At 39.9% G+C, this 27,136-nt stretch overlaps 3 protein-coding genes across 5 annotated transcripts; all 3 read right to left on the bottom strand.

Annotated features, from left to right (window-relative positions):
- Positions 1 to 779: 779 nt before the first annotated feature.
- Positions 780 to 9,383, bottom strand: LOC115358006 (dimethylaniline monooxygenase [N-oxide-forming] 5-like). The gene is made up of 10 exons (XM_030049779.1): positions 9,274 to 9,383; positions 7,685 to 7,817; positions 6,423 to 6,611; positions 5,281 to 5,446; positions 4,970 to 5,112; positions 4,676 to 4,872; positions 3,934 to 4,069; positions 3,534 to 3,753; positions 1,959 to 2,031; positions 780 to 1,312 (listed from the first exon to the last, which is right to left on the bottom strand). Exons 2-10 carry the CDS (start codon positions 7,814 to 7,816, stop codon positions 913 to 915), a joined length of 1,656 nt encoding a protein of 551 aa, XP_029905639.1. The 5' UTR covers position 7,817; positions 9,274 to 9,383; the 3' UTR covers positions 780 to 912.
- A 675-nt stretch (positions 9,384 to 10,058) lies between these two features.
- LOC115358005 (dimethylaniline monooxygenase [N-oxide-forming] 2-like) lies at positions 10,059 to 18,636 on the bottom strand. 3 transcript variants are annotated; one of them, XM_030049776.1, is made up of 11 exons: positions 17,419 to 17,541; positions 17,063 to 17,203; positions 15,822 to 16,010; positions 15,530 to 15,695; positions 15,207 to 15,349; positions 13,492 to 13,691; positions 12,904 to 13,137; positions 12,596 to 12,717; positions 12,420 to 12,492; positions 12,163 to 12,232; positions 10,059 to 12,055 (listed from the first exon to the last, which is right to left on the bottom strand). In XM_030049776.1, the coding sequence occupies exons 2-11, from the start codon at positions 17,192 to 17,194 to the stop codon at positions 11,723 to 11,725; spliced, it is 1,662 nt and encodes a 553-aa protein (XP_029905636.1). In that variant the 5' UTR covers positions 17,195 to 17,203; positions 17,419 to 17,541; the 3' UTR covers positions 10,059 to 11,722. The 3 variants fall into 3 exon arrangements, with proteins under 3 accessions (XP_029905636.1, XP_029905637.1, XP_029905638.1); XM_030049778.1 differs by having other exon boundaries at positions 11,933 to 12,067; XM_030049777.1 differs by lacking the exons at positions 17,063 to 17,203; positions 17,419 to 17,541 and adding an exon at positions 18,615 to 18,636.
- Positions 18,637 to 20,516: 1,880 nt separating this feature from the next.
- On the bottom strand, positions 20,517 to 25,935 carry LOC115358007 (dimethylaniline monooxygenase [N-oxide-forming] 5-like). Its single transcript, XM_030049780.1, has 10 exons — positions 25,804 to 25,935; positions 25,428 to 25,616; positions 25,135 to 25,300; positions 24,187 to 24,329; positions 23,857 to 24,056; positions 23,334 to 23,469; positions 23,004 to 23,223; positions 21,562 to 21,634; positions 21,159 to 21,411; positions 20,517 to 20,975 (listed from the first exon to the last, which is right to left on the bottom strand). The coding sequence occupies exons 1-10, from the start codon at positions 25,933 to 25,935 to the stop codon at positions 20,826 to 20,828; spliced, it is 1,662 nt and encodes a 553-aa protein (XP_029905640.1). The 3' UTR covers positions 20,517 to 20,825.
- Between the last annotated feature and the right edge of the window lie 1,201 nt (positions 25,936 to 27,136).

The following is a 27,136-nucleotide window of genomic DNA, read 5'->3' as shown; positions in this document are numbered from 1 at the left end:
ACACAGTATACACATCAATAATATTCAGATCAATAATATTCTCCTCACTGTACAGCACATTCTAGTGTCAGCTTTTGCTCTAGTGTCTCAGATGTTACAGTACTATTACACACCTTGTCTATGGTGCTCCCATCAACAAAGACCACACTGGAGCCACAGAACTCCTGCACGTTTGGTTTCACTTGAACACGACCTGTGATGATCCGACCTGGCAGGTCATCATTCACCACTGGGATCTGTGCAAAAAAACTGATAACAAAAAACTGATAACAGGACAGCAGGACCATGTAACTGAGCCACACACACAGTATACACACGAGATAAATATTGGACTTTTGGACTTGCAGTGCAGTTGTTTGGCTTCATAATAGTTGTGGTCCTACAAGTTGGATGTGATAAATCAGTGTTTCGGAGGGATTAAGCTACTTTAGCAGTCAAACGGTCGAGTGCAATCTTGTATCTTTTTTATTTTATTTTTTATGTACACTATTCATGGGCTTCCCCCTCTAAAAAACATCTAACAGGAGTGTATATGGTTGCAATAAAGATAGGCTGACGTCAACTAATGTATTTTCAAAGAAACAAAAAGATAAATTGTGTAGATCATGTTTATGCAGAATGGTATAGTGAACTGGACAGGAACAAATGACAGAAAAGGGTAGGTTTCAAAGGGTTGGGCAAACACTTGGAGGTTTTTTTTTTTTTTTTTTTTTTTTTTAATAAATACCAAATAGGCTTTCCAGGTACTGATTTAAAAATCTTTATTTGTCAGAGAAACAGACAGGCCTGTTGGTTAAACATTAGTTCATCAGTTCAAACATCAGTATTTTGATTTAAAATAGCTCTGCTGTAGTATACATGTTGCACAACTGCTCCCTCTATCATAGTCTCATAATTTACATAATCATGCAGTTACCGAGGAGATCTGAAACATGGGGGGAAGCAGATGAAAGAGGAGAGGCTGTGTTTTTTGTAGAGGAACCAGCACAGCAACACAGCACCTGAGAGACCCAGTGTGAACCTCAGCCTCGATGAGGGCCCGCCCACTGGTTCTGGTACGACTCTGGTCTTGAAAGGCTTACACACTCTCTCCCACTGAGTAAGGATGGCGTGACGGGCTCCAGCCCATTGGCCCGGCCCAGTCAGACGGTACTGGTATGGGGTGCATGGACCCAGTAACACCTGCAGTCCGAGCCTGGGGTCTTTCAGTAAGAGCCTCAGAATGGGAGGACGAGCCCCCACCCGCTGTGCAAGAAAGTCCATATAAGGGATATAGTCCACTTGGAGGGGATTACGTTCAGTGCAGGAAAACCTAGAGGGAGAGGGGAACACACACCTTATTCACTTATGCAACCTTTTTTGAAGCAGGCAATGGGTAATAATAAAAAAAAAACAAAGTAATGTAATAATACAAAAAAAAAATGCAATCATAGTAAGAAAAGTAAGAAAATAAGTAACTTGAAGTATGAGGCAGAAAACGGTAACACCTGGATTTCAACAACAAGCAATTAAAATAAGTGGCAAAACAAATAGCAGCATTTCACTGATTTTAAAATGTCCATTTTCAGAGTCGTATGCAACTAATTCCACCCACTAGCAGCAGCAAACTGGAGTGAAAGCAGGTTAACATCATAGATATTTAGCAACATGTGATGAGTGTTACAGGAAGCTGCTGAGATTTGTAGCAAATATGTCAGATGGGGGTGTCTGACCAAGGGTCAGTGGTTTTTCCAAAAACTTTGTGTAGCGTGTACACAGAAACACCAGACACTTTAAATCACGTGATCAAGTTAATCATGTTACGTTTTTGGCATTAAATTAAAGCATAGGGTCTTGTTTTTCTCATGAAATGTCTGGCTATTTTACTGAATAGTTGATGATTATTTTAGTCATGTCAGTGTGTTAAAGATCATGACAAATTGAACAGTTTACAAATCACCATTATTATCACAGACTACCTCTGATGCATGATTTTTGTTACTGTCCCGATGTCCTGCAGCATGGCTTCTTCTGAAGGAAGTGTCGCTAAACCTGGAGAGAATTCAGTCAAATCAAAATACATAGAGGCATAACTACAGAGGCTGCAGTTCTAACAGGAATCTTAGGGCATTTAGAATAGACATGATTTGGCACCAAATTCCATCAGCCAGATAACAGAAAGGAAAGCAAATTGAATGTTTGAGTCAACACAACTCATACAGTCATACACAACTTTATGTAGGTAGATTTTAATTTCTCTTTAGCACAGGTAATCACTAAAATGTCATTAAAACCAGTTTCCAAACAATTAAGAGGTCAGTTTCAAGCTGTGGTGTTTATACTTCAGTAGGATTCCCAGTTAATGAAGCCATTGATGCTGCATAAGATACACATCATTGAGAGTTGTGCTGAAAAGTGCCAGAGTTCCTCAGTGTCCATCTTTGTGGTGTAACACTAATGGAAGATGGTGCTTGACTTTTCAAAATAAAGGCATGCAAGTGCCTTAAAGTAAGACAGGAAGACAGGCTGAAATGAACCTGTAAACCAGCTTGTTATTATTATTTATTTATTTATTATTATTATTATTATCATCATTTGTTAATGTAGATGCTTCACAGAGCCTGCTGGTGGCGCTAGAAGGAAGGTCATGTAGTTGCCCAAATTGCCAAGGTTCATCCTATAGCCAACAAGAGGGCTGTCACCAAATTTCAACTCTTACAAATTCCATTACTACTGTTACAAACATTTTGGCCTTCTGATGGCACCAGAGGAAAGGTGATGGAGTCACCAAAGTTGATAAGTATCACCATCTAGCCAACATGGACGTTGTAACAAAAATGTCATGGCAATGTAAAAACATTTAGGGGTCATAGTGTGCAATATTATCAATTTGGCCTGGTGGTGGTGCTAGAAATAGGGATTACCCAAATTACCAGGTTTCATCCTCTAGACAACATTAATATTATCGCTAATATTTGATGACTTTACTGTACAGCAAGAGGGATTTTTAAAAAAAATTCAGCACAGCTCTGAGCACAACCTGAGATCCTCGGTCAAGGCCCTCTAGGCAATCTCTTTTACTTGACTTTCCATTTGGAATATGCTGCTCATCCAGTGGGCAAACTCTAGACTTGCTTTTGAAACCTTAATTTTCTTTTGTGTTTTACAATTATGTGCCTCTTGTTTTGGTTCCATTTTTATTTTCTGTTGTCTTCATCAATATTAGATGATGTCTTTGTAAAGCACTTTGTTACTTCGTTTTTAAAGAGTTATATAAATAAAATTGTCATAATCATAGGTCAAATATTCTCTATAGGCCTAATTCAATTACATATCTGTGATGAGAGGAGCATGCATGATAACCTAAATCACACTCTTATTTTCAAGGTTATTTTCAACATAGACATGTTTCTCAAATTGCACAAATGATAGTGACATCAGATCCTGTGAATTAATAAATGCCTTGGGTCTTTATCTTGACCATCAAAGCAAAGTATGAAAGCCTGCGTCATATATATTGATTAAACTCAAAAAGTTTCAGTAGTGTAGTTTACCCTTAAATACCCTGGTGGCCCAGCGTGCCTGCATCTCTGCCATGGGGTTAATGGCACCAAAGGCGTGGATGAAGCCCACCACTGCCAGCGTGGGCGGGGACAGTGTTGGAGGGAACACATGCTGGTAGAGGCGCAGCCTGTAACCGCTCTTAGCCTGCAGAGCTGGGGGCAGGAAGGGGAAGCTGTAGTTGTACCCTGTGGCAAACACCACTACATCCACCTGTATGATACAAACATAGCCAAAAAACTCAAATATGACAGGAAAGCTACATCTATTATGAAGAAGTACACCGTTTTAAATCACAGTACCCTCAGATCAATAATATTCTCCTCAATGTACAGCACATTCTAGTGTCAGCTTTTGCTCCAGTGTCTCAGATGTTACAGTACTATTACACACCTTGTCTATGGTGCTCCCATCAACAAAGACCACACTGGAGCCACAGAACTCCTGCACGTTTGGTTTCACCTGAACACGACCTGAGATGATCCGACCTGGCAGTTCGTCATTCACCACTGGGATCTGTGTAAAAAAACTGATAACAGGACAGCAGGACCATGTAACTGAACCACGGGATTTAAGGAGACACAGAGGCTCAAAAACATGAATATAAACTGTATATAAAAGCAATTTAAGTGAAGTTGAACAATGTTTAACAACTGTAGATATTTTATTGATAATGGCCAAGTTTAATGTTCTTGGTGATTGGGAATAAAGTGGCAATAAAAATACATTAGAGGGAAAAAGCACTGGTATCAGTATATGCTGTTCTATTTATTGATGAAACATGACATTTTGAATGATTATAATAAATAAAATAAATATAAATAAATATATATATTTTTATAAATAATAACTAAATAAATAATTAAAAAAACAGACAAACACTGAAAGCATGTGTCAGTATTTAAAGTTATTATGGGTGGAATAGCTTATCACAGACCAATTCAATAATTTCCTCAACAGCAAAGGAAATAAAGCTCTTTGCAACTTAATGCAACTTACAATTATTGTTTTAATTAATTTCACATCCATCATAAGTTAATAAGCCAACCATACAACCAACTTCTATATGGAGGTTTGTCATTAAGTTAAATGACTGTGTTTCTGACTGGCATTTTAACTACAAAATAATTGTTACCCATGTTTTGGTTTCAGACCATATAGCACATGGTCAAAAGCTTGGTTCAATGTCTTCTTAATCGTCCAGGCACTCCATGAGGGGAGGAGCCTGTGTAGCATCATAACCAATCGTGAAAACCCCACCAGGTCAAGTGGGAGCCCGCCCTGTCCCACTCGGCTGACAACCCACGCCCCGCTCCTGGTGCTGAGGTACACCTGCAGGTCCCATCAGCAGAGAGAGGGTAAAGAGCCATGCACTCATCATTTCAAGGCAGCAGTCCTTTGATTTAACAAATAAAATTAATTCATGTACCTTCTCTGCAACTCTACTGATATCCACAGCAATATCCCCTCCAGAATTCCCGATCCCAATTACCACCACTCGTTTCCCCTGCAGACCGTCAGCATTGTGATATTCCCAGCTGTGGAAATACCTGCCTTCAAAGCTCTCAATCCCTGACACAGGGAATTAAAACACACACACACACACACACACACACACACACCATGTTTCGTGACATACCACATTTCATGTCCAACTTCATGCTCTATCGTGAAGTAGCATTTCAGAAAACAAATGTGTTAGCTGCCATAACGCTTAACATTTATCTATGTTTCCAGTACCTGGGAAGTCACTGAGCGGCAGATGAGGATGGGTAAAGTGTCCAGTACCAACTATCACAGCGTCGAAGACATGAGTCCTCCTCTGACCCTCTCTCCCCTCTGTATCCACCTCCCACTGGCCCGTCACAGGGAAGTCTGGCCTCTGCCTCACACTGACCACGGTCGTCTAAACCAAATATGTGGCAACAGACAGATACACACACACATTTTAAAAATTTTTATTTATGGAAGAATTGTTAGTAGGGTCATCGCATGCATAGTGTATTTGGTTCACATGGATGGATGTAACATGTACACTACATTTGTATGAAGATGATGATATGTGGTCAAATTGTAAATATGTTGATATGACATTAGATAGGCAGTAATTTTACTTTTATTGAAGTAGATTTTTGCTTGAGCACTGTGCTTCTGTATATTTTAGATCACATCCGTTACAGAGAACAAATGATCAATGACAGACTGTATAACCTGCCTCTACTTTGTTGGCTCTACTTTTTGTCATTTCCAAATTTTCCAATAAAAGGTGCCCGATGAAAAATCACAGATGGTCGATGGAAACAAGGACCATGTAAAAAATGTGGAATAAGTGTGGAAAAAAGAAGAATCATATCAGTAAGTTGGCCTGGAGATGAGAACCATGTAGACTCAGCCACCATTTTATGTACTTATTCCACATTTGTCAGTTGAGTCTACAAGGTCCTCACTTAAACCAGTTTTGCATAATGCACCTTTAAAAGAATCTAGTTTGAACCGTGTTCTCTCCGTGTACATTTGAAATGAGCTGCTTTTTTTTTTTTTTACCTTCACTTCAGTAGATTTTTACAGCCGTACTTCTACTTAAGCAAAATATCAGCAGTACTTCTACTAGAGTAGTAATTTGTAGTACTCTTTCCACCACTGACAGTTGGTGATGTGACCATGTAATTATCTAGCAGCATGTGTATTTGTCTGCTGCACCAGCTCCTCTCTTTGATACACCGAGTAGAGGTTTCACTGAGGGACATGCTTCTTTCTGAGTCTCCACTGTATAGAAACCAGGGATGTTCTTGTGTAAGAAACATGGAGCTCCTACTCTTTTATGCTACATATGAATCAGGTATTGATGATTGTATGAAACAACAAACATGAGAACTGCTGACCTGGAAGTGTATGTGCTGCAGCAGGTTGAAGGCATGAGCGTAGAGGCGCAGGTAGAGCAGCACCTCGGAGTGGTGCATGTTGTTGGGGAGCTCGGCTGGAGGCGGGAAGTCACTGAATGACATCATCTCTTTGGAGCTGTTGATGATCACGGAGTGATAGATGTTGGCCCGACCAGGCTCAGGCTCCTCCTGCGGAAGATAACATGAGACCCAGACAAAGAGGGGCACTTTAAGTTACAGAACCATATTGCTCTTTGCACGTTGGCTACAATAAATTTTTTCCAATAAAATTATATACTGGATTGTGCTGTTCCACTGTAGTGAATCTCACCCAATCATGGAGGCTAGGGGCTTTTTAAAACAAATAACTGAAATGTAATTTGTCATTTTGCATCATTTTGTTTGCTACTATATCACTGCTACTTCCTATAAAATTTATGAATTGGCTTTTTGAAAAATGGCATAATAGAAGTTTTATTGAAGATAGCTGTGAAATTTGATATGTTAGCATCATCTTTTTGGGTTTTGCCCTTTTGCTTACACATTTAACTGTACACTGTATAAGCTTTTTATACTGACTCTTGCAGACAGGTTAATCATCAGAGAAAGTAGATTACAAGAGGCAACTTCCTTGTTTTTTATTCATATACGTTTTTTGTTTCCAGAGGTAGGATTAGGATTAGGATTAGGATTTTCATAATATTGCTCTTATATAACAAATGACATTGTTAGTTATACTATGGACTCTCAGTGAATCCGTAATATCCCCGCAGTTGCTGCAAAGCCTGTCTCTGAACAAGATAACTTGTATAGAAATTTATTCCAAAGTTTACCAATTTGTTGTGAACATTCATGACCTATAACCTCTCCTCTAGCGCCACCATCAGTAAAAACTTATTGACCAATATTTCCATGACCTGTCAGATGAAGTTCAAGGATTTCAAGTAGGCCTATTCTCTTACAGTTGTGACACAGATAAATTGATAATTATCCAGTAGTAAATCACTGAAACACACTGAGCTATCTTTGAATTTGTCTTAGAACGTGGACCTCCTAATGTAACCATCATCAGTATTTTACTATGTGGCATCATCAAGGATGTGGGAAATACTGCCCACCCATTGTGCTTCTCACAATATTTTAAGACCACCACACACACACAGCTGCCATGGATGCTGAGCTTAGAACAGGCTGTGTATTCATTACCCTCTGTAATGGTCGTTGGGAATAAAAAGGCAGCATCCACTTGACATCTCTCTCACCTTAAATCGCCATAGACCCCCAATGTCATGACTACTCTCAAAGCAGGTGGGCTCCAGACCCTCATCCAGGCAGGCCTTGATGCTGGTCAGACCAGAAGGACCTGCGCCGATCACTGCCACTCTGCGAACCATGCTGCGGATGAAGGAGAGCAGGAGGAGAGGCAGTTATTCTAAAAACAATGGAAACACCATGTTTCTGTCTGAGATGGAGCGGCGGTACGATATATTCCATCAGGGCTATTCTATTTCAAATGTGAAAGGATGACGTTTAAGGAAATAGATTGCAAACACAACATGCTGTTATCACTGCTTGATAAAATAAGCAATGAATCATAACTTTCGATTGAGAGGAGACATTACATTTGGGAATCACATGCCGGCTATGTATTGCTATGTATTGCTTTGAGATCAATATTCCTGTGTATAAGACTATAAATGTTTCAGCTAGGTATTCTAATTTAGGAAATCCACCTACATGTTTTGCATATAAGTGGTCTTCAAAAAATCAGACATCTAACTGGAGAATGTGGCATCCATTAAATTTTTGTGCATGGTGGTGGTCAGTGTGCCTCAAGCCCTCACACTAACACATACACAGCCACATCAACCACATAGCGGCTTAAGTTAATCACAAATAATCAACAAATATTTGTAGACTGGTGCTTTCATGACAATTAAAAGCTACACACCACCCTTCAACACACAAAACATTCACTCACTCTGCCTCCACCCTAGCTCCTCTGATGAGGGAGTGTGAATTCAGAGCAGTCAAGACCATCCTCCCCCCGGTACCTTCATCCCTAAAACCAGTTTCAACTGATAATCTAATCAGGCGGCTTTTATCATAAAGACACTTGATGATTGATCAACTGAGGGTCATCAATGTCGGTTGAAAGGTCATGAAATTTTAAAGGTTCTGTACTTGGCATTTTGTGTTTCTACATAATTTTTGTCATTGCTTTCCCTTACCCAATTTCACCTCAGGGATCAATAAAATATTTCTGAAGGTTCTAGTTTTGATTCTGATTACCCTTACCTGGAGGGGTCGCTGTTGCACTTTGCCCCATAATTAATGTCCACTGAGGGCAACTCCATCACTCACTGCTCAGACCTTTCATAGTAAAATTCAAACTGTTTCCAAAATGGGAGTAAACTGCGCTGCACTCACTGTTGTTAGACCCTCTGGCTCTCTCATCCCTTTGGCGCTCTTTGCATCAAACCAGTTGCATGTTAGTTGAGACATGTGGCTGTTCAGTGTGCAATTAATGGCTATGACATGATGTGATTTTTCTGTAGTTTTGATGTCATTTGGAACCATCAGCATGTCTGGTGTATCTTAAATATGCCACACAAATGACTACAAACTATTATGCCAAAAGTATGTGCAATTATCAAATATCAATATTGAAATGTTATATATCTGAACTTTGTTTCAGTGAAAATAAAATAATCCATATTAGAGAGCAGAGCCAGAGAAAAAAAAATTCAGAATGAGAGTGAAGCAAACCGGAAAAAATGCATAGCCAAGTTTCGGTGAGCATCAAGATATTACAGTCCCTGATCCATTTGTGAGAGTGGACTATCCTTACCTGTTTTTTTTTGCTTGGAGAGTGAAGTCAGAGCAGTCTTAAAGATCCTCTTGACTGAAGCTGCCCCTCTTCTGCAACTCTACAGACTTACTGACTAATCAGGCAGTCCTCACCACATAAACAATAGAGGTTACTGATTGATCATGTGAGGGTATCAGCACAAGGGAAAAGATGAAGAAATGCTACCCTAAATAAATGAACATCAACATCAACTTTAAACTGCTGCGCCAACATCAGAGCTTATCGCCATTTTAAGTATAAACTGTTATATATTTTGAATGTTTTTGTTTCATATCCACAGAGCACCTGACACAGACAGGTTACAGTTTCACTGCAGGTAAAATTTTACCACAGCTGTTGACGTCTGCTTGTTTAATAAATACAAAGATGATGCAATGTTGTCAGGAGAGAATACAGAAAGTACAAGATTATCAGGGCATACAGTTTTTAAACTGTATTTAAACAGTTCTTTAGCCTTTATTTATACACAGGAGAAATGCAGAGCAACAGAGAGGGATGTTAAAAGGCCCAGCCAAGATTCAAAACCATAAATATCCAGTAGCAAGCTGTGCACTTAGACATTTGTGCCACCAGGATGACCCAATCCATATATATTCTTTGTGAAATTCTTTATAATTTGGATCAATCATTTGCGTATGTAGCATTAATTGCATTAATGATTTATTATATGTTTTATTTATATATTTATTGGTTTTTAGGTTATTAGTATCTATCTATCTATCATTATTAACTGGTCCTGGGAGACACTTTTTTGTTCTTCCATGTTTTTTTTTTTTTTTTTTTTTTTTTTTACATGTTTAAATTACATTAAAGTATATCTGAATCTGAATCTGAATTAAAATAACATGGGGTTTTCGGTCACAGCCTGGCTAAAAACAGATCATGAACCTGAATGCATCCTGTTATGCTCATACAACAGTGAAGTTCCTGATCCAGTGTAGCTAAACCACCTTCCAGCACTCATAACACATATTTCACCTGATTTATATTTTGTCTTACTAAAAAACAAGTTACTCATCTATAACAATCACAGCAATTAGTATTTTGTCTGTATAGTGCACATACAGCCTCATTTATTGCATGATACACTGCTGGTTTTTGTTGCAAAACACAAACTGACCTGAAAAACAACTTCCTCTTGTTGAGTTTTGGTGGCGGCTGAATTCCAAAATAACCTGACAAATGGAAATATGGGGCAAACATAAACTGTGGCTGGTCAGATCAGCTTAAGACATAACCATTTAAAAAACTACCACAAAAATGTCAGTATAGCGCTACCTAATACTAACTAATGAAAAATAAGACACCACATCAAAACACAGTAAATAGTAACAAAAGTTAGAAGGAAATAGTAAGAAAAAGTAACAAAAATCATACTAGAAGTACTGCCCCTCCCCACAATACAGGAGGAACATGGTGCAGTCCAATTAGCAATGAGCAGCATTTTAAGGAGCTCTGATGCAGCTGGGATTTCTTTTATTGGCCAGCCAGACAAGTCCAGCAGCAACATCCAACCTCAAAGAAAACTGAATTAAATAAAAAGTAAAGTTGATGCAGAAAATAAAAATAAACAAAGAAAATTAAAAGAAAAAATGTTAATGAAAACTAATATCGCAAAACTGACAAAATTAACTAAATGTATGCACTTCAGATAGATAACTGTGCTGTCAAAAATTGCTTATAAACTCTGTTACATGAAACCAAAATCTGTGTGTCCAGTTATTTCTCTTTCCTGTTTTATAGGTCTGCATCCAGGCTAAAAAAAGAAACCTAAGTAAATTAAACAGAAGAAAATAGTTACCACCAGGTCCTGGGGTTCAGTGTGTGGCTGCTGGTGTGGCAATCACAGTTCCTTCACACTTTTAAAGCACCCTATTTTTTTTTTTTTTTTTTTTTTAAATGGAGAGAGGATAGAGCAAAAGCTTGTAAATAATATTGTGTGAACTGTATTGTGTTCTTGCAATCACTGCAAGCATTTTTATCACTCTATACCACTGGGATAAATTTGACCCAAATACTTATCTAAATGGTGAATAGGCTTAGTAAGATAAGAAGAAAAAGAAGAAGAAGAAGAAAAAAAAAAAGTAAAATCATCTTTAGTTTCATATTGCCACTGTTGATGAACTTAAATTTCACTTAAACTTAAATTTCACGTTGGAAATTAATAATGATAAGATGTTTTGGGGTGTTTCTTCAATAGGTAAATTTTGACCCAAACATAAACACATGGTTAACTCTTATATTATATCAGACTGATGATTCATGCAATCGTAAGACTTGCGTTTCATTGCTCTATTCCTACAACTATGATTTTTAATGTTACAAAAGGATCTACACAGTCAGTTTCCACTCATATGCTCAGATAAAAACATATTTTGACAAAAGGTTTTGGGCCCCACAGTACAAACTAATCCTTTATCACATCATATTATTGTGGTACGTGTCTGCCAGGTGCCCTACTGAGCTTGTCCAGAAGCTCAAAATACTTGAAGAGCATAGTCATTATGAGAGCTCCTCCTACTAGTGTAAGCATCCAGGGGGAGCAGAGGCCACACAGCCTGGTCTCTGGTTCATATACCACTCTAGTCTTGAAAGGGTGGGCCACCCGCTCCCACTGAGTGAGTATGGCCTGACGAGCTCCAGCCCACCGTCCAGGCCCGGTCAGACGGAACTGATACGGGGTGTAGGGACCCAGGAAGACCTTCAGTACCAGCACAGGATCTCTCAGCAGTAGTCTGAAGATGCTTGGTCGAACCCCTATCTGTGATTAGAACTATATTATGGTTGTGGCTTTTACATCCATATGATGACACGGTTTTGTTTGTTTTTATTTACAGCTGAATTGCAGGAGAGCAGATGTGAACTGACCTCATCAGCTATGAAGTCCAGGTAGGAGATATAGGTCACCTGCAGCGCAGCCTGTTTTGGACAGGAATAGCTGAGAAAGCAAAAGAGACATGTTACTGCTATTATTAGTTGCATCTACAAGTTTGATCGCATGAACACAGAATTGACATTTCAGCTGTAAAAACAAATCCAACTCAGCATCCTCAAAAAAAAAAAAACCAAAAAAAAAAAAACCCTGATTTCCATCCATGGGACATGAGGTTCTAGATGATGGCTACCTCTTCATGTTTCTCCTCCTGTCAGACTCAATGACCGAGAGCATTGTCTCCTGAGGTGGAAGATGGCACAAACCTTGAGGAAACAAAGATAGCAACATGCAAATTATGTCTTTTGCGCAAATGTGTGAAAGTGAGCTGCATGTGCATGAGTGAGAGAGAAGCTCAGATGTGTTTACCAGCAATGACCCTAGTGGCCCATCGTGCCTGCATTTCCACTATGGGCATGATTGGTCCTTTTGCCTGGATCAGACCCATGATGGCCAATGTGTGGCATTCTAGAGATGGAGGAAACAGTCTCCTGGAATTTAAGAAAGTGGTAATGATTTGAAATTGTACCTTTTTCCAACTATTAGTGGCATATTAATTGATATTATTAGACACAATCTAATAAGATGGAGGTGTGGTCCTGTTGGTTAACATCCCAAATTCAATGTCATAAGCCATTCTGAGGCAGGACTGACACCATGGTCCACCCTGTACTTACTTGTATAAGGTCATCTCTCCATCAGGCCCCCAAGACAGAGATGGAGGCAGGAATGAGAAGATTGTTTTATAACCTGTACAGAAGACCACAGCATCAATGTTCTCCTCCACTGTACCATCTTCAAACACAAGTGCAGAGCCCTGGAATCCTTGCAGGTTAGACTTCATTACTAACGCGCCCTGAAGGATTTGGCCAGGAAGGTCATCATTGATCACTACTCTTTTGTCTAAAAGCCTAGGAAATGAGGAAAGGTGTAAGTAAAAAAATTAGTCTGAATCATTTGTCAGTTTACCCAGTCTAAACAATCCTTACTTCAATCAACCCTCAATTTTGCATAGTGCACCTTTAAAGAGGTTAGAGTAACAGAGTTGAAAATTATTCTGTGCGTTTCCTAATGTATGTAGTAGCAGGAAATACACAATCTGTAGCAGAATAAATGTTTGTGAAAAATCACTGAAATAAAGATGAAAAGCTGGAGTATAGGCCTGACAGTGAACCAAAACAAGCTGACAATAAAACCCAGAGGCTTGGGATAATGACACAGGAAGGACAGACATGCTCAAAATGTGCCAGTATTTCAGCAGTCACCTGTGTCTAGGCATCAAGCCGTACAATCTGTGGTCATATTTGTGGTTCAAGTCTCTCTGTGCCACCCAGTTGACCAAAGCCTTGGGTAGAAGGAGGGTTAGGACATGGGTGAGCCTGGTGATGGCTGTCATGTCTAAAGGAAGACCATTGGTTGACATCCTGCCAACCACCCAGGCTCCATCACGTGTGCTGAGGAATGTCTGTCAGAGTAGAGGACTGGGTGAGGATACATTTGGCACATTTTCCAGGAGAAGTGGCTATCAAATCAGTCTAATTACGTAAAGTCAAATCAATAAAGCCCTTAAAACATGTCGCTTCAACATATGCACTTATATATGGAGGTAACCGATCTCACTCAACACCTACTAGAGTTTAGTTAACACCATAAAGAAATTGTGTTGTGGTGTTATAGATCACTTTAATGTTTGCTAAAATGTTCCCATTAGGTTAAAGTAACATGTTGAGACAGCTTTCGTTCCCATCAGAGTTGCCACACAATGTCCCAATTACCACCGCTCTCCAATTGTGTTACAGTTTTTTCCCAATCGCTTTTTCCAGTATAACAAAACTGGGATCCACTTTGTCGTCATCTTCACCTCCAAACCACAGGAGAAGTTTTCTTTTGCAAATATGTTTTGCAAAAACACATTTGCATTCACACATTTTTCATGCTCTTTTGCACAACACTTCTCACATGTGTCATTTACATGGCCCTGACTCCACTGACTTCACTATGGTAGTCAAAAGCAAAACATCTGCTCACAGCTGATAGAAATGCATCACTGTGAAACCAATAGTGCACCTGCATCACTACCCTTTCCACAAATCATCATTCACCAATCAATCAGTATGCACCTACAAAAAGGGGCCTATAAATTGTATTCTGTATTTTTTTTTTCAACTCCTTTGAGTTTTTCTGTGTAATACTGTATGTGAATTATAGTATTTCAGTTTTTGTCATCAATACAATAAAATTTCACTTAAGTCTTTCTGAGTTTGGATGCAATTCTTTACTGTAAGTTCACATTTGAATGTGTAGCTCACAGGAGAACCTGGTTAAAACTGATAGCTGTATTTTGTATTCTGTTGTCAACTGTGCTACAGTACAGTAGAGCTGATTGAAGGAATCTACTCATTTGGGCATAAGTTGAGTTGTTTGAGGGAAATATTGGCTTTTGCTACTTGCTTTACAATATGTAACTATGTAAATTGGCAAAAAAAAAAAAAAAAAAATGACTGCACTACACACAGGAAAAAGTAAGGTTGAACCTGCTCAGACTGAAAAGGGTATGTTGTATTTTGGTGTTGAGTATGAAGTGAGTGAGTGGCTGGATTTACTCACCTGACTGCAAGTTGTGCATAATGTGCTTTTGCTGAATGTTTGAAAGGTTTTGTCATGGTAAGAGCCTTTTGCAAACAAAATGTGTTATTTTGGGAAGAGCGCCTCTCATTAAGCCTATGTATTAACTGATTTGATACCATGGTTTCTGAGTTGACAGAGGAGGCAAAGCGATTGAAAAAACTGTATTAGCACACTACATTAGCAGTATAACAGCATAATTCACAAAAAACAGCCATCCGACGCGTCAAGACCGATAAATAGGTTAACACATGCCATTTAAACAGGGTAATTTTATCATCTAGCTCAGTTCTTTGGTATTGTCACTGCCAAACAAAGTTAAACGCCAAGGTTTTCTGCTCATCTTCTTCCTCACCTTTTCAGCAGATCTGCTAATCTCAACAGCAACGTCTCCCCCAGAATTGCCAATACCAACCACAACCACTTTCTTTCCTCTGAAGGCATCTGCATCTTTGTATTCCCAGCTGTGGTAGCATCTGCCAGTAAATGTCTCATGACCTAGAGAAAACCACCAAAGATTGCGCCAAAGCTCAGAGGAAATCTGGTCTCATAAACCGTGGCTATACACTGTAAAATCAATGCACTTCAATACTCAAATACTGTAAAAGATGAATAACAATACATATTGGAGAAGCATGCCTGAGATGTATTTGAGTGATTTTTTGTGTTTTTACTGACCTGGGAAGTCTCCTAAGGGTAATACAGGATGGGTGTACTGGCCTGAACATACCAGTACTCCATCAAAGATGTGCTGGTCTTCCTCTCCATCTCTGTTAACAGTCACTACATCCCACTGACCAGTTGTAGAGAAATCTGGCCTTTGCCTCACACTCCTCACTGTGGTCTGAAGCACAAAAGCATGAATACATACACACAAAATGTGAGTGACCTGACACAACATGCTGTTGAAACATGCAAGAAGATCATGGGAGCTCTGGCATGATGTGACTAAATGGGAGAGAGAAATAACCTGGAAATTAATGTGTCTTTTCAGGTCAAAGTGTTCAGCATAGAGCCTAAAGTAACGCAGGAGCTGGGAGTGGTGCATATAGTTTGGATAGTCCGCAGGCATGGGAAAGTCACTGAAACACATCATCTCCTTGGAAGTGTTAGTGACCAAAGAGCGGTAGATACCAGAGAACCCAGGCTCAGGTGACTCCTGTGGACAAAAAAGAAAAAAGAAAAATATACTGTTGACAATTTCAGGATGACACCAGCTTGGTGTAAACAGTGGTTACTATTTATCAGCTTTCTTGTATTTTTCTTGCGACAAGGAGCATTTTGGATGCTTATACAACATAACCGCACATGAATATGGAGTGTATTCACAGTACCTTAAGTATAACAAATTAACATGATAGATTCAGGTACACCATATACATCAAAAGAGAACCATCATAAGAATTCATAATTTTTCAGACTAAATGGTATGTATGGTTTTTAAATGGCATCAAAGAGTGTAGGAAGATAACTTCCGCAATGCAGAAAATTAGGTATCAGGAAAAAACAAACGAAACAAACAAAAAAACAAAGCCAACAATTTTGCAGAAACAGTAGAATATGTCAGTCTTTGTTATTGATCCAGATGGGATTTAGGTTAAGACCAAGAAATGGCTTATTGCTTTATCTATGCTATGAGAGAAATGAGAAAATGAGAAAATGTAACCAGCCTATTCAAAGTCATGTTTCATTTATGAAAGTGAAAATTGTGTGTAAATTTCTACTACTGACATTTATGTATAAAACTCACATTGCATAAACCCATTACACATAACTTATATGTAATGGGTTTCATGTCAGACATAATTTTACCTGCTTTTGCCAGACTACGTAAAGCAGAGGTGTCAAACTGGTGCATATCAGTTTTTTCATTCCCCCTCCAGGTGTTTTCACTGTTTAGTCCCTCCTCTCTGCTGTAAGGTGTGGTGATCAGTCAAATCGCCTGATGTAGTTTTTGGTTGGAATGAAAACCTGCAGCTTCTTGGCCCTCCATGGCACATGGCTTGGCACATATGATATAAAGGGAGTTGTACCCATGGCACACAGTCTTTGGATTACCCCTGGTTCAGCCTCAGCATTAATCATCAAACTGCCTTGAAAGTGGAATGCTTTTTGCCCATACTGCCTCATAAGAGACGGATAACAATACAAATCATGCACTATCAAGAAAATGATATTTTAGATATTTCTCAAAAGAGTGACCTTACCCACCTTAAACTTCCACAGACCACCAATGTCATCACTTCTTTCAAAGCAAACAGGCTCCAGCCCCTCATCCAGACAGACCTTGATGCAGACCAGGCCTGAGATGCCTGCTCCAACCACTGCCACACGTCGGGCCATTATTAATCACTATTACCGGGAACAAAACAATTTGAACAAGTTATTAAAATTGTGTGGCATCTCGAAAACACTGACGAAACTCACGAGACTCAAGGATTGTACAAATCCCCCATAACAGAAGAGGACTAACACTGTGTAACTCTTTGTGCAATCATTGACACAACACCCTAAACCAATATCTAGTGTCTCTAATCTAGTATGAAACACAAGTCAGCTACTCTTACCTGCTCCAGTTAGTTGATCCTTAGTGCAGTGGTGTGCTCAATGCAGTTGAACAGCCTCTAAATTCACACCAGCTGGTGTGTCAGTTAATCATTACAGCAGGAGCCAAGAGGCTGCAGGTTTTCATTCCAACCAAAAACTCCTCCAGGTGTTTTAACTGTTTAGTCCCTCCTCTCTGCTTTAAGGTGAGGTGATGAGTCAAATCACCTGGGCTGCGTTCCAAATCTTCTATACTTCTATATACTTCTACTTTTTACTTTTAGAATATACTGCAGCTGCCCTTACAAAGTATGTAGTGTAGTATGCAGTATGAATTCGTATGCATACTATTGGGACACACTACATACGTCATCCCTGAACTCCGAGTATCTTGCTCACTTCCGCCGCCGTCCGTTGCGCCACATTTGAATTTTGTTGTCAAAATGCTGGTGCTATTTCATACTTCGGAGATGCAGCAAATCACCTCTCACCGAGCTCGCCAGAGACGTGCACGTGCACACCGTCAGAGGTGCCGGAGAGCTCTGTTGTTGTTATGTTGTAATGTATGTTGTTGTTTCTAATAAACTGACGTGATGATACTTACATGCAGTATTATTCCTTACAGTATAATAACGTGCATTTTTCTGTCAGTGTTATTTTCATAGTTATTCACGTGTTCACGTAAACAATTCCACGCAGGGTGTGTTTATATGTGGGCGTGGGTTGTACATGCAGCTCAGTCAGTGTGACGTAACTTCCGCTGTGCAAAGGATTGTGGGTCAGAATGGCCAGAGAAGCATGCTGACATGCATACTGCAAAATCTGATCGGATGTAGTAGAACATCCTGGTACTCTTGGCATACTGCATCTGACATACTATGCATTGGGACATACTAATTCTTTTTCTTGCATACTAAATAGTTTGGTAGTATGGGTATTGGAACGCAGGCCTGATGTAATTTTTGGTTGGAATGAAAACCTGCAGGCTCTTGGCCCTCCATGGCACATGGCTTGGCACATGTTATATAAAGGGAGTTGTACCCGTGGCACACAGTCTTCGGATTACCCCTGGTTCAGCCTCAGCATTAATCATCAAACAGCCTTGAAAGTGGAATGCTTTTTGCCCATACTGCCTCATAAGAGACTGATGGCAATACAAATCATGCACTATCAAGAAAATGATATTTTAGATATTTCTCAAAAGAGTGCCCTTACCCACCTTAAACTTCCACAGACCACCAATGTCATCACTTCTTTCAAAACAAACAGATTCCAACCCTTCATCCAGACAGACCTTGATGCAGACCAGGCCTTAGATGCCTGTTCCAACCACTGCCACACGCTGGGCCAAGTTATTAAAATTGTGTGGCATCTGGAAAACACTGATGAAACTCACAAGACTCAAGGATTGTACAAATCCCCCATAACAGAAGAGGACTAACACTGTGTAACTCTTTGTGCAATCATTGACACAACACACTAAACCATTATCTAGTGTCTCTAATCTAGTATGAAACACAAGTTAACTACTCTTGCCTGCTCCAGTTAGTTGATCCTCAGTGCAGTGGTGTGCTCAATGCAGTTGAACAGCCTCTAAAATCACACCAGCTGGTCTGTTGCGTATTAGTTAATTATTACAGTAGGAAAGGAACTTTAACCCTCTTTGCCAGGGTGGAGAGGTTTATTCTGGAATGCTGTGAAATACAGTGCAATTTAAGAATCAGTTTTCCTGAAAGTCGAAGTCATGGTCACTCCACTGCATGTACAACACAATCTGTGGTTGAAAGAAAAATGAAAAATAGAAAAATGTATTCAATTAAATACATAAATTAATTAAATATATTAAATTAATTTTGTATTAATCCTGATCTGTTGCACACATGGAAATCACTGCACATTACATATAATGTAATTCGTCACTCTTAGTGACATGAAAGCTTACAGGCAGCAGAGTGACCATGACTTCTACTTCTAGGAAAACTGAATCTTAAATTGCGACCTCACACTGGAAATAAAAATTTCAACCAATAAAACTTTCAAAATTTTTGGAACAATCCCATCCTTCCACACATCCCAACAAATAAAACTGATTCTCCCCCTAATTGATTATCATGTTGATTTACAAAGATCCCTCCCCATGTTATGGTCCACTCTAACATCCTGTTTCAACAGCAGAAAACACATCAAATCAATCAAATCAGTGCCTTGAAACCACATTTGATTGAGCATGCCAAGTGTTCTGCTCACAGGCGGAGCAAACAGTTAATATTAAGCAAAGATCTGCAACAATGATCAATAAAAAAAAAAAAAGAAAGAAAAGTGCAAAAAGCTGATAAATACATTTCAAAACCAAAAAATGGTGTAGCTGTTTTTGTGCAAATATCAAGTGTGCAGACATGCTGTGTTAATAAATATGTGCAAACTAGCAGTTACTCAGATCCAATGTTGAGAGATACATATCAGAAAACATGAGGTCCTTGGCCCAAGAAAATCATACTTGAAAACAAGGAAAGAATGACCGCCACTCAGCATTATATTTATCAACATTAAGGACAGTGGACCTTTTTGACTGAAAAAGTGTCAAAACAGTTGTGCTTAAGGTCTGCTGACCGAAAGTCAAATACAGTCTTCATGGGGAGCTGAGTGTCCATCATTCCTACGGAGACTTTTGTTACCGTTATTATCTGTTCTTTTACTAGAGCTGTAATATATGATCATTAATATTTGTGAATAATTAGACATGAAGGTAATGCACAAAATGCAACATGTTACTATGCAGAATTAGATTACTGTTGTGGTCAAGAGAAATTAGTGTGTGCTTGCACTTTCTGCTTATTTCCCAGCCTTAGAAGACAAAGAGACAGTGAGTCACAGCTGGAAACTAAAGATGACTGGCTGTGAACGGGGTGCAGGTTTATGCATGAGAGCGTTTTGAAAGCCGCCCCTGCCCTGAGCCCTCCACCCCCACTAACACTGAAATTTTGGAAATACATTACTTACATTCAGCAACAGTGATACATATGCTGAATTGTATGCGTGCCATTGATAATGTTGCAGTGTTTAAGTACAACTGGACACAAAAAGTAAGGTGAGACATTTAATATAAATGCATTCACAGGTTTGAAAAACACTCCACATTCATGGTCACATTAAGTTGCACACTTTGTAAAGAAGTATCTTTGTACTTTTAGTAATTACAAAGGAGCATAAGAACAGATTCAGTTAATCAATATATAAGGTTTAAATGTTTAAATAGTGTACATGCATGCACAGACAATATTAATAGTACAGATCACAGCTTAGTTTGGGATACAGATTTCATCATCATTGCAGTCACAACCCACATGGCAGTAGACTGACCCAGATCGATGCTTAAACAATAACATTATAATAGTCAGGTTTCAGACTACCCTTTTCAAGTTAAGCATGCTCAGACTGCTTGTGGACGAAGGTTGGAGATGAGGGTGGGGATGGTGTTGGGGTTGCGGACATGGATGTAGTAGACAGCGGCACCTCCAGCCATGACTGTCACGCTCAGCTTAAACAGTCGAGCAGTGATGGAAGGATGATCCTCATCCACCTGCAGAGATACAGGGAAAAGATTGTTTGCATTCAGCACATCCTCTCCATTGATCTCATCGGCAAAATGTTTAGTCAAACGTAGGGAACTCCAGCTTAGTTTTCAGATAACTTTGGACACTTTCTGCACATTTCACCACATTTGCATGCCAAATTAGCAAGGGAGACAATGGCTGCTGCAGACCTTTCTGGTTTTCAGGGGTTGGAACATGCGGTCAAACTGGGTGAAGATTGCTCTGCGGGCCCCCTCCCATTTCCCTGGTCCCATCACACGATACTGGTAGGCAGTGACGGGTCCCCACAGGATCTTTTTGAACAGCGGGTAGTCTGTGAAGAAGAGCCAGGGTAGACTTGGCCGCACTCCAATCTCTCCAGCTAAATTGTCCATGTACGAGACAAAGTCCACCTGCAGCGGTGTCAGCTTGGACACGATGTAGCTGTGGGCGGGATATATCATAAATTAATGCAATATTCCGCTGCAGTATTAATGCAGTGACTCAAAGTTGAACAGAGAACAAAATTTATTCAGGAATTTGAGGGCAATGCTGGCTGCAACTGTAATGAGGCAAATGAAAAAAGATAGTCACTTTTTGGCCATGTCTGTAGTGTCCTTCTCAACAGCCTTTATCATGGCCTGGTTTGAAGGCAGTTTATTGTGTCCTGAGGAACAAAAGACAGAAAAATGAGGGAAATACAAACTGACAAGTGCTTGGAAAGTGCTTAGGCTACAGGTACTGAATACCAAAATGGGCATGTTCCAATGTGAACTGAGATGCTATCAGCGAAATTTCCTCTACTGAACCTTAGCATTGTAGGAGTATGACATCTTTAGTTTAACAAGTCCCAGCCTCATGCTTTAAACACACTGATATGCCTTTCCACCAAAAAAATTCTGGTTCTCAAACTGGTTCGGTTCAAGATTCTTGAAACCAAGGTGCAAACAAAATTTTGGAGTGGAACCACTGCACCATTGATGGTTGGGTGTGCACAACAAAATTGAATACTCTGGCAGCGCTTGACCATGATGCTGTGGTGAGCCAGTCTGCTTGCTGTCACCTGCAGCACAGAACCCGACCCCACATTCCTGTTGGAATAAATAACCAACATAACCTGACCCTGATAGGGTTCAGATTGAGAATAAACTGAAGGAAAAAGCACAGCTGCTGCCCATAGAATGTAAAATGTAAAATATTTTTATATGTGACATGTATGCAAGTGTGATGGAATCTCTCTTTAGTCTTACATAGATAGATAGATAGATATAAACTTTATTAATCCCCGCAGGGAAATTACAGTGCCATAGCAGCAGAAAAAACAGCCACACACAACACAATAGAGACAGTAAAACCACATTAAAAACAGACTAAGAAGTGCAGTAAGATAAATAAGTGAATAAATAGTGAAATAAATAAAATACAATGAAGTAAAATAGTAAAATACGATGAAGACCAGAGGCTGAGGCACTATAGGCAATCGATGGGGCAGTAACTAAATAAATAAAATTAAATAAATAAACCTATCTTTTTAGAGCAGAGTTGAAGAGCCTGACTGCACTGGGTAGGAACGATTTTCTGTGCCGCTCTGTTAGGCAGCGGGGCTGTATCAGTCTATGGCTCAGGTTGCTCTTTTGCCTGTTTATTATGTCATGGAGGGGGTGGCAGGGGTTGTCCATGATGGTCAGTATTTTGGACAGTTGTCTCTCTGCCACCACATCCTCCAGTGAAACCAGCGTTGAGCCAATTATGTTTCCAGCTTGGCAAAAACATTTTTAACCAGACCACAAAGTTTCTTGCTAGTCACCTTCATCTTTCCTTGTTGAACGATACGCACTCACTCGGTTCGCATATGACAACTTCTATTTTCTGGTCCCAGCTGAGAACCAAATTTTCAATTCGGGAGCCAATCCATATCTGTTGGAAATGCAAAGAATGGTTCAAAATTTGGTGCCCAAACCAGAACGGAACCGGTTCTTTGTTGGTGGAAAAGGGGGTATGACTGATGCTGATTTATAAACGATGCGCAGCCTCACCTTTGAAGACGCGTGTCACCCAACGGGCCTGCAATTCAGCCTGAGGCATAATAGCTCCGAGGGCATGGATGAAACCCACAACAGCCAGAGTGGGGTGCTCCAGGTTAGGGGGGAACACATGCTTGTACAGACCCACACGGTGGCCAGATTTGTACATGAGATTGCTCGGCAGGAAGGGGAAATCGTAGTTGTATCCTGTGGCAAACACAATTGTATCCACCTACAGCAGAGGAAAGAGATCAGAGCTTACTGGTGTTTTACTTCAACAAGAAATTTGATATTTAATGCCTACAGCTGTATTACATATAAACAAAGAAATACTCCTCTGACCTTTTCCACAACACTGCCATCCTCAAACACCACAGTGGAACCACAGATCTCCTTCACATTTGGTTTGACAATGACAGACCCAGACAGGATCTTCATAGGCAGGTCATCGTTGATCACTGGGATCTGACTGAACAGCCTGTTGGGTTGGGAGGCAGAGGAGGAGGGGAAAGATTGAGTCTAATTTTCTAGTAACTTATATAGTATAAAGTAGAATAAAGTATAAAGACTGATTTAGTGATGCTGTCCATGTCACTGTCTAATACTGTCTACAGATATAGACACCCCTTGCTATCAAAGTGATAAGCATTAAAATTTATAGCCTCAGATCTGACCCACTTATCTTGCCAGATTTAACTCCTAACACCAAAACGCAAAATGTAATTGTTTCAATTTATTTGATTTCCTGCACACTTCCACAATAATACGAGTCAAATGTTATGCACAATATTATACAGTACAGTGTAAGCTGTGTTACAAGAAACCACAAGAGAACCAGAACTTTTTTTGGCTCCAAATGTCCTACCTGTGTTTGGGCTTGAGTGCATACATGGTGTGGTCATACATGGTGTTGAGTTTTTTCTCACCAAACCAATTGAAAAAGTTCATCGGCAGCAGCTGGAAAAGGATGTGGACAAAACGAGTGTTGTACTTCATGTCCACTGGCAGGCCGTTGTCAGAGACCTGACGGATGACCCAAGCACCGCGACGGGTGCTTACGTACACCTAGAGAGGCCAGGGAGAAGAGCAGCCAGGCAGAGAGACAGAGAGAAAAAAGAACATGAATGAATGGATTTTATTGCAACAATCACTTCTATGAATGCAGAAAAAGAGTGATCAAACATGACTTTCCAACCTGCTCTGCAACTCTGCTGCTCTCCACAGCAATGTCACCCCCAGAGTTACCGATGCCGATGACCACCACTCTTTTCCCGTACATGTCCTCAGGCCCCTTGTAGTCCCAGCTGTGGAAGTATTTCCCTTCAAATTTGTCGATCCCTGCAATACACACAGTTGTTCAATTTCAGCAAACTGATGACTTCATGTACTGGAAATCAGATAAATTCCTTTTTTTTTTTTAAACAGATTGTCTCACTGAGATCAAGACCTCTTTTTTCAGGAGAGACCTGGATACATAAAACATTCACAATCCCCTGGGACAAAACATCACAAAGCAGTCTAGCGTGACTGTGCAGCAATCATACACCAGGCAAACAACGATTAAACATAACAATTACATGTGCAACATTTGACACAGCACTGGAAGGAAACAGTTCAGAGATTATTGGCGTTGAAAGTAGTAGATCTAGTGATCTGTTGCCATAATTAAAAAAATTTAAGACTGAAGTGGGAGCACAGACATTTCAGAAGTTTATAAAACACGAGTGCCATTTTCCTTTCTGTAGAATACCACCTAACTTTCTCATGCAAGCGGTAACTAAGAAATTTATCACCTGATTTAAAGCATATTACACTGCATCAAGAGGTTTGAAAATGGAAGATGAAGCATGCTTATATAAAAATCTCCATTGTTTATGAACTGAATAATGGTCTCCCTGGCTGTGAGAGTCAAGACTGTGGTGCATGAAACCAGTGGGTCAAAGAGCAAAAGAGTCTTTGAGACAAACAAAGAGACAAAATACTTGTTCCTTCCTAGTTTCCTCTCCTTCCCTCTTTCTCATCAGTGAACAAACATTCAGCTTGAACTCTTCATTACACAGTTTCATTTACAGGGGCTGAAAACATGCACTTGGTATGTGCCTCCCCAGTCAAAGTAGCCTCTGTTTGTAGATGTCGTCTTTACCTGGGAAGTCTTTGAGTGGCAGGTGAGGGTAGGTGTAGTGACCAGCGCAGCAGATAACTGCATCGAAGACGTGCCTCTCCTCCTGTCCATCCCTGTTCTCAGTCACCACCTCCCATTGACCAGTGCGAGAATAATCTGGCCTCGGTTTCACACTCTTCACTGTGGTCTGAAATTTAAAAAAAAAAAAAAAAAAAAAAAAAAAAAGCATAAAAGTGATTATTTTATACATACACCTTACACCAGTTAAATCACCTCATTTAATTAACCACAGACTCTGTAGGCAATCTTATTACCTGGAAGCGAATGTGCTGCAGCAGCTTGAAGTGGTCTGCATACATCCGGAAGTAGTTCAGGATTTTGGAGTGGTGCATATAATTGGGGTAATCGGCAGGAATGGGGAAGTCACTGTAGCACATCATCTCCTTGGAAATGTTGATGGTGAGGGAGCGGTATATACTGGCTCGGTTGGGCTCTGACACTTCCTGAAGAGGGACAGTTTGAAAGGGCAGATGTTAACAAAAACAAAAAAGCAGGACAACAATTGCATTTGTTAGCAGAAAAACAGAATGTTCATAAGGTCAACAGAAGCTCATTTTTAGCTCATGCAACCACATAATTAGTGTAGGGTATAAACAAAACAAGTTTTTGTTTCGCTAATGAGGGTCTTGCCTTGAATTTCCACAGCCCACCCATATCATCACTGCTTTCAAAACACGTGGGCACCATCCCCTCGTCCAGGCATGCCTTTATGCTGGTCAGACCGGAGGGGCCAGCCCCGATCACTGCAACCTTGTGCACCATGCTGGTGGAGAGGTGGGCAGAGAGAGGAGAGTTAAAGTTAACATGAGCCTGCTTGCATTTTCTGGTAGAAAGGGGAAAATATTGCACTGTTGTAAAGGTAATGCAATGTTAACTCCTGATGCATTATATAATTACAACATGTCAGTCAAATAATTGTTTCACTAATAACACTCCTAGCAAATTTGGATCGACTAATGTATCAGGGCAATTCTGAATCCTGTGATTTTCAATTCCATTCAGAACTGCCCAGGAGATTGTTCAACAACATGAATAATGTCATGAAAGTTTGTGCATAATAATACTTCTAGCATTTTTAATTGCACTAAATTAAATCGGGAACATTCTCCCAGCAGATGAACAGATTTTCGCTACTGTGGAGAAGAAAGAAAACAGAGATGGCAAAATAAAAATCTAAAGTCCTAGCTTGACTTTGCATCAATACTCAGATATAATTACCATAAAGAGCAAAAAAAAAAAAAAAAAAGCTCACTTTAACTTAACAAATTACCTTCAAAATCTGTGATGTACCAGAAAGTAAGAGTGGCAGGCTCTTTCTTACCTTGATTGTTGCTCTGCAGCTCTGTAAGTGTACTGGGATGAGTTTCAACAGAGCACCGCCTTTTATACTGAATCAGTGACAGAAAATGTCATTAAAAAAAAAAAAAAAAAAAAAATCATCTCCTAAAAAGGAAAGTATCAAGTTTAGCTGTGTTTACTCAGGTCCAACTTGGACTAAAGTTCAACTTCTCTTGTCCGGTGGTCACCTGGTAATCAGAGGGCTCCAGGTTTGATACCTTGCTCCTCCACAGAGCATGTCAAGGTGTCCTTGAGCAAGACATTGAACCCCTAACTGCTCCTGATGGGCAGCTCGGCACCTTGCATGGTAACCTCTGCCACCAGTGTGTGAGTGTGTATGGGTAAAGTGCTTTGACTGGTTGGAAAAGTGCTATAGAAATGATTGTGATTTTCCTTCTCACCCAAGTCCCTACATATGTGCCAGAGGAACGCTGATGGGGTACCAAAACATAAACTGCAGCACTAGATACTACAGCTAATTTGGAACCCTGCCAAATCTGATAATCCTCTTGAGTTTAGTTTTTTCTTCTTCTCTCTGACTCTTTCACTTTATTACAGCCAGCAGTGGTCTGGAGCTTATGGCTCACAAGCCAGTTCTAGCTCTTTGCCAGAAGTCATGTGGCTT

The sequence above is a fragment of the Myripristis murdjan genome, chromosome 4 (genome assembly GCF_902150065.1).
Source record: "Myripristis murdjan chromosome 4, fMyrMur1.1, whole genome shotgun sequence".
In the NCBI taxonomy this organism is placed as follows: domain Eukaryota; kingdom Metazoa; phylum Chordata; class Actinopteri; order Holocentriformes; family Holocentridae; genus Myripristis; species Myripristis murdjan.
This window is presented reverse-complemented; position numbering and strand designations above follow the sequence as displayed.

Coding starts and splice junctions, on each gene's coding strand:
- LOC115358007 (XM_030049780.1), bottom strand. CDS start 25,935: ATGGTGCACAAGGTTGCAGTGATCGGGGCTGGCCCCTCCGGTCTGACC. Junction 25,617..25,803: donor GTGGGCTGTGGAAATTCAAG/GCAAGACCCTCA, acceptor GTCCCTCTTCAG/GAAGTGTCAGAGCCCAACCG. Junction 21,635..23,003: donor GGTGACACGCGTCTTCAAAG/GTGAGGCTGCGC, acceptor TTTGTTCCTCAG/GACACAATAAACTGCCTTCA.
- LOC115358005 (XM_030049776.1), bottom strand. CDS start 17,194: ATGGCCCGACGTGTGGCAGTGGTTGGAGCAGGCATCTCAGGCCTGGTC. Junction 15,696..15,821: donor AAAGACACATTAATTTCCAG/GTTATTTCTCTC, acceptor TTTGTGCTTCAG/ACCACAGTGAGGAGTGTGAG. Junction 13,692..15,206: donor TTAGCAGATCTGCTGAAAAG/GTGAGGAAGAAG, acceptor CTACTCTGACAG/ACATTCCTCAGCACACGTGA.
- LOC115358006 (XM_030049779.1), bottom strand. CDS start 7,816: ATGGTTCGCAGAGTGGCAGTGATCGGCGCAGGTCCTTCTGGTCTGACC. Junction 5,113..5,280: donor GCCGCTCAGTGACTTCCCAG/GTACTGGAAACA, acceptor TCCCTGTGTCAG/GGATTGAGAGCTTTGAAGGC. Junction 1,313..1,958: donor ACAAAAATCATGCATCAGAG/GTAGTCTGTGAT, acceptor CTCTCCCTCTAG/GTTTTCCTGCACTGAACGTA.